We start from the raw sequence: 7108 nt of genomic DNA, 5'->3' as shown, positions 1-7108 counted from the left end.
CACGTACTAACATTGTTACATCAACCAACCTACTAACTTCGTTACATAATGACACTATTACTCAAAATGCGACATACAATAAGCATACATTTTATTCTTTCAACATGCACGGGCTCAGACCCACATGCAAGGGATCAGACCCAAGCTATGTCTACGACACAACTCCACGGACCAGATTTCACTGCTTAGTACTTCAGGAAACATTGCAGAAGGCGACCTAGTGCAGTAACCACACGGGCCAAGTGTAGCTTGAAGGCAGCTTCCATTCGTACCACCTCTTCATCTGCTTCCCATGCCCCGGCCAACAACCATTGTCATGGCAAGGGTACTTCCTGCCGTTGTAGCCGTAGGCCACCATAGTTGGCATGTTGAACGCGTCATCATCATGGAAGTGTTTCCTTGGTGGCTCTCCAGAAACTCATTTGTTTCAAAGCACCTGGAGACCCCCTACCAACAAAAATCATGCCCCCATCCAAATTATGGATCTTCTCCCATGCAAAGTATGGCCCGGTTTCAATGTCGGGAATCCTACGGAACAACGCAAAACTTGTTGTCTGTTCACTGAGGATGGTAATGTACCTCACAACCATCAGAATCTCTCCTCTGGATTCAACTATATACCAAGCCTTGATATACAGACCGTTTTCATGCTCTAGGGGCAAGAAATGCAAGTACTGCTTCTTTATGCTCAATATATCTGGTCCTGACCCTGGCTGGTACTCAGCTTTACAAACAATTAAGTCTTCTATCTTGGAAAGCACATAGAAGAAACCTCTAAAGTAAGTTACATCCTCGGCTTCTATCTCACTCACACATGAAAAGCTAGAAGCTCCAATCCTACAAAATGTTATGAAGGTTCGGCATAGGAATGGTGGTTCCAGAGTAGTAGCTATAGCCCCAACTACGCAGGTAGAGGTTTGTGTAGGTGCGCATGATAAGGTAGCAGCTCTAAGCACTATGGGCTCTCCTATCGGAAATGTCGGGCACAACATAGTGTCAGGTATCTGAACTTGCACACGAGACTTTAGGTTGACAATAACATACCCGCACCTATGACCAAAAGCAAAGAACATCCAGCAGCCGTCATAGGCACCAATGAATCGAGCCCCATAAGCATTGTTTGGCATGGTCACCTTGTGTGGGCTGCGACTAAGGAAGCAAAAGAAGTGCGCTCACCGCATCACATCTGGATGCAGCAAGCAGGTGCGGCAGTACAAGACAAGCATCCATGGCAGCTGGCGGGCGCGCATGTCGTGGCCAAGCGCATCTCGCCAGGAGGTGCACTGTGCGGCCACATTCATGCGGTCTAAGTTGCAGTCAAGAAGGCTGACAAATGCTCTAACCATCTTGGGAGGAAGCTCTGACCAGTCACGGCTAGCATCTACAACAGTTGCATCGCTTTGCACAGACTTCACTAACGGGTTAGCCATTACCAACTAGTTATGCTCCAAGCTCACACCAGTGCCCTCCGCGGACCCCCTGGCCTTTTTTTAGGGGCGGTTGATCTTTTGATGTATTTCTGGTATTTTTTTTTTGTTTGTGTAGCAGGCCACTCGCTCTGAACAATTCTGAGCATTCTGTGATGCCAATTTATAGTTTGCAACTCATGGAAAGAACGCACACATGCACATTAATATTCTAGGTGGAACGGTAACATAAACGGTCCATTAGGGCAAACGAGATGCAGTAGCAGTTCATTGGTGCACCTGTGAGTTTGTCATCCAGAGCTACTACACATCTGCACATGCCCAGCATGTGTCAGATTTTTGAATTTTTGGGTAGTCTTCCTATCCCGCGCACGCGACGACCCCTTTTTTGAAACCCGATCTTGATTTCTTTATAAAGCACAAACCTTACTCTACTCTCACCCCACAAATACATCTGCTACTCCCTTCTTTTTTTTTCAGATTTTACTTCGTGCGTACATGCTCTTTGAATGCGTGAACCTGAGTTTCCGAGAACCCACACCCATCGGATCATGACACAAGTACAGAGGTCAAGGTATGTATCCGCCTCACATCTATTTTTTCCATTTTCCTAAATTCAACATAAATATATTCACGTGGCCAGTCTTTTCCTGTTATTTTTCATAGCATCAAACCTACCCCTAGTCCAATTTCTTCTGGTTTGGCAGTGATCGTATCGTGGACCGGTTCGTGGCTTCTTGGTCTGCTCGTTGTCACAGGTCAAACATGGAAGGAATTGACGTGCCAAATCCCCCAGCCCAGAAGCGAAACAACTCCCACGGCACAAACGAAATAGCTGATGATTTCAAGGTCGCTGTAAGCAAACTAACTGATGTCCAGATAGCCTTAGTAAAACAAATGGGTCTCTGGACGTACGTATCATCTCTTCGATCCTATAGGTTTGACTATGGATTTACTGTCTGGCTACTATCTAGAATAGACCATAGGAACCAATTTCTAGTAGATAGCAAGTCAGCATATATAATAGGGCCAGATGATGTCTCCAAAATCTTTGGCTTGCCTAACCAAGGCAAGTCCGTAATAAATAGCGTTACAGACAAATTATATAGCACGAAACAACTTATAAGAAATAGATTGGCTGCAAAACAAGTGGATGAGCGTTGGGATCATCTAGCTGCGCGAGTTGTAGCTACTACCACCATAGACCCCGCCGCCGACGAAGCTCGCAACACTTTCATCATAGCATTCGCTGTCTATACCCTATCAGTTTTAGTAGGGCATGCAGACTCATCAGATTGCGAGACACTAAACTTCGTCCCAGCTCTAAAAGTGCCATCTGATTTTAGCCAGTTCAACTGGGCCGATTTCCTATTCCATGAAATTATTTTGGAATCCATGAAGGCCAGTTGTGCAAGCAGAGCAGGGAAACCTTTCAAGCCTTCATTATATTCGGAGCCACCTTGTTTGCCCATGTTAGTATACCTTGTGCCCTTTTCCGTTTTTTACATTAGTAGCTGAGTAAATATTCATATGCGATTTTATTTTTATTAGACACACCTATTTTTTCGATGTTACAGGTCTATTATCTCGATAACAAGAATTTTGGGAGAGAGTCGCCTACCGGGCTGGAGACACCTAGAATTAAGTTTTTTGACGGCGACATTATTTTGAAGTTGATCATGAATGACACCTCTGGTCTCTAGGGCGGAATACCTTGCCGCAAATTTGGAGCATCCCAGGTTAGTTACGCACCAGTCAATGCTATCATTCCATGCCAGCACCCCCCCTTTGAACGTGGCCGTGCGCAGCAGGTACGGGCGGATTCTGAAGTTGTGTACCATAGGAAATACATTGGTGGTCGACAGGAACATATAAAGCCCCCAGAACGTGTAGGCAACAAACACGCCATCGGGGACGAGCTACCCGGGCAGACAAACCGGGAGATTAATTATTCTGTGAGAATTTATCATTTGCACTTTCACCGTATGTAACACCAACTTTTTTCATGCACTTCAACGCTAAACTACTTTATGCAGCTCCCTGTCGTTTTTAAGGTGGTAATAAACGAATTCAAAGCCAGATGCATAAAACGCACAAAAATTGAAATATAGCAGAACTTTTAACTTTTTTTTCCTCTTGCAGCCCAAGCGACAGCTCTCTACTAGCAGCCCAGTTTGCAAGGACCTTTGATGGGGCATGCCACGAAATGTGCGCTTCATCTACTTCTGTATCAAACACAAGAGCGGAGCTATTATACGACATCGTCCTACGCATCAGAAACAACTGTGGCTCATTGCCTACTCAATTTGTCCAGGAACTATCTTAGCCATTTCCCCAGTTCTTTTTTTAAAAAATCTACCCTGTAACGCCAGCGTTGCACTCAATCTACGTCTCTATGTACCCCTATGTAGGAACAACAGTACCACCCTGTTTTAGTAAGAACAATGAACGCACAAGCTAGCAGTCCAGCAGTGCACTATTTTTTTTTCCTTCCAGATTCTTGCATGTTGTGTCGGCTACGAGGGCATTTCCATATCATTTCATCGAATTCATCCACACGGCAGACAACTGACCTCGTCGTAGTGTCTCCAATGGGAAGAAATATGCCAACTGCTTGCATTGCATCGCACCGACGTATAGCCGGTGGAAAGTAAGCGCTGCTAGCTGCCAACATAGGATCACCAACTGTTTCGCACGGGGTACGAAATAAAATAAAATCAGGTAAACAAATCATAGCTATTTGGTTTTTTTTTTACCTCAACGCCATGATGCCCGGGAAACTAAGCAGGCCGGGTGGCTCAGCTAGCCAAGGAGACGCCGCTTAGCTGCGGTCAAAGCACTGCTATTTTGGATGTGCGACTGAAGGCTGTATCGCTTCCTCCTTTTATAGGGAACCGGTAGCTGGAAAAGGCGGCAAAAGCTGAAATTTTTGTGGCAATTTTCCCGCCAAGATGATACTCCAGAACGCTGAATGAACATATGTTGGAGCTATTTTTGATCATTGCACCACCAAGGCCCAGGATCAATGCGGGGTCGTACCAAGCTCATGCACTATATGCGCCTAGTGTCAGGAAATTACAGAAAATAGCAGGCTTTGTCTATACCATAAGGCTGGTGCTAATGGGGGGCGGTACCATCCCCTGTCGGCCCGGCTCAGGCGGGAGGGAGAGAGAAGGCGGGAGCAATCCCGCCGGACGGAAGCGGGCGCTATCGCCCCGCTCCCGCCCGCGTTGGCAGGCGCGCGCGGGGCGGGAGGCGGGCGGTGGCGAGGCGGTGCGCTGGCGTCGGCGTGCGCGGGCAAAAGGACGTGACGTGGCGCGTTTCGATTGGTCCACGCGGACTATCCGTTGAACTAACCGTTATTTGACCGTTTGAACTTCAAAAAATTTGAAAAAAATTGCAAAAAATCCCAAATTTCATCTCCAACCCCCTATAAATACCCCACCCGACTTTCACTCCTTCCACACCCCATTTGAGCCCATTTCTTTCCTCTACAATCTGAAATCTCTTCCACCATGGCTGGTTGGTCTCCAGATTTCCATACCTTCACCGATCTCTTGCAGTCTGACGGGTCACAAGCATCTCCCCAAGATGACCCTTCTCCGATGCACCACGCCGCTCCGATGTCAATTCTTCGCCGCAACCCCGGGCATTATTCCCCCCTGCTGCACCTCCGGCTCCGGGGCATCTCCACCGCCATATCATTATTTGTACGGTCCATACTCATACCCACCACCTCCATATGCTCCACCTCCAGGCACAAGGAGCTGGACTGTAGGTCCGTACCCACCACCTTTGTACGCTCCACCTCCATATGCTCCACCTCCATACGCTCCACCTCCATATGGTCCATACCGACCACCTCCGCATGCGGCACCCACGGTTCCAAGCTCCATCTCCGTTGAGTCTCAAAATGAAGGAGCGGGAGCGACCGAACCAAAGCGTCCAAAGAGACTTGACTGGACAATTGCGGAGGAGGAAAAACTGGTAATTTAATTAGTGTTCATGTATTTAAATATCATGTTTTTTCAAATAACTAACAATATGTTCGGGCTAGGTACATGCTTGGGTTTATCACTTGAATGACTCTATCACCGGCAACAACCAGACTGGTTTGAGTTTTTGGGGCCAAATAGCGGAGACCTTCAACTCTACCGTGGAGCCGTCCCGTCGTCGCACCGCGAAGCAACTGAAGGATCATTGGAACATGTGCAACCGCAAGGTGGCCCTGTTTAATGGATACTACATCCAAGAAGAAAGAGTACGTCAGAGTAGAGCAGACGATGCAATGGTCATGGAGGGGGCAATGGCGAGGTACGAGAACGACCCGAAAGTGACGACAGCATTCAAGCGCCATCATTGGTGGAGAGCTGTTCGCCACGAACCCAAGTGGGCAGCGAAACATGGTCCTGACAGTGGATCCGATGTGAGTAGCAAGAGAACCCGCCTCGGAGTTTTGGGTGAGTACAGCTCCGGTAGAACAGAAGACACCGAGCAGGACAATGAGACTCGTCCAACAGGCTGTGATAGGGCCAAGGCGGCTAAGCGGAAGGAGAAGGCTAAGGGGAAGGAGAAGGGGAAGGAATCCTCATCGAGCAGTGCGGTAGCAAATAAAGCATTTGCAATGAAGAACATGTGGGGTGGCTTAGTGAAGGCTAAACTATTCAAGCAATAGAACATAATGAAGTTCTGATCAACCGCGGATATGGACGAAGCAGAAAAACGTACTCATTTCAAGGCCGTCAAGATGGTGAAAAAAGAGCTTGGACTAGACGAGAATTCGGAGGAGGATTAGAATTTTTTAATTATTATATACTTTTTGCTATTTTTAATTGCGATGTAATTTCCTTTTTAATTATGATGTAATCGGTAATTTATTTAGTTGAATAAAATTAGTTTATTAAATTATTTTGCGTATGCGAATAAAAGAGAGTGAAATAATTAAATCTGGAAAAGAAAAGCTGACGTGGAGGAGAGAGAAGTGAGAGCTGGCACTGTAGCCTGTGCATTGAAGGGGTGGGGTGAGAGTGAGGGTGAGAGCTGACGTGGTGGGGAGATATCTCCCCCCACCACTAGACTCAGCCTAAGTGATCTGATGGTCGATGCATCATGCGTATCTACCCACCGTGTCCCCAAATCCACACTATATATATATATATATATATATATATATATATATATATCGCATTGAACTGCCCACCACCGTAATTACTCCCACCTGGTGGAGTAAAGGCAGGCAAAACCATAAGTAAAAAATGCATAGCTTTTTAGACTGGCTCCAACAGGCCAGGTATTTGGACAGGCAAAGGCAATTTAGCTGGCCGATGGGTACTGCAGTGTCTCCAATGGGCCAGGTATTCGGGCCAGGCAAAATACATGGGAAGAGAGAGAACAACCAAACTGGCTGGTGGGAGCACGCGAGGCATTTGCCCCGTCCACAACCGTCAAGACGTCATCTTCAAGCGGTCGACACGGACAAGCTCTGCAGCGGCGCGGCTCCGTCGGCGACGAGGTGCATCCCCCGGACAAGCTCTGCAGCGGCGCGGCTCCGTCGGCGACGAGGTGCGTCCCCAGTTCCCTTCCTCCTCTTTCCCCATGGATCCGTCTCCCAGGAGGTCTTGACGGCAGGCACTGGGCATGGCGCCGCAAAGGCCAGTGGCGGAGCCAGGATTTTTGTACAG

At 47.5% G+C, this 7108-nt stretch overlaps 1 protein-coding gene across 1 annotated transcript; it reads right to left on the bottom strand.

The window, feature by feature from the left end:
- Nucleotides 1-217: 217 nt before the first annotated feature.
- On the bottom strand, nucleotides 218-1127 carry LOC112872869. Its single transcript, XM_025935905.1, has 2 exons — nucleotides 991-1127; nucleotides 218-398 (listed from the first exon to the last, which is right to left on the bottom strand). The coding sequence occupies exons 1-2, from the start codon at nucleotides 1125-1127 to the stop codon at nucleotides 218-220; spliced, it is 318 nt and encodes a 105-aa protein (XP_025791690.1).
- Nucleotides 1128-7108: the final 5981 nt, after the last annotated feature.

Source organism: Panicum hallii, chromosome 9, assembly GCF_002211085.1.
Source record: "Panicum hallii strain FIL2 chromosome 9, PHallii_v3.1, whole genome shotgun sequence".
Taxonomy (NCBI): domain Eukaryota; kingdom Viridiplantae; phylum Streptophyta; class Magnoliopsida; order Poales; family Poaceae; genus Panicum; species Panicum hallii.
The sequence above is the reverse complement of the archived record's forward strand: the minus strand, read 5'-3'. Positions and strand labels throughout refer to the sequence as shown.

Coding starts and splice junctions, on each gene's coding strand:
- LOC112872869 (XM_025935905.1), bottom strand. CDS start 1,127: ATGCCAAACAATGCTTATGGGGCTCGATTCATTGGTGCCTATGACGGC. Junction 399..990: donor GTTCAGATACCTGACACTAT/GTTGTGCCCGAC, acceptor AGAGCCACCAAG/GAAACACTTCCATGATGATG.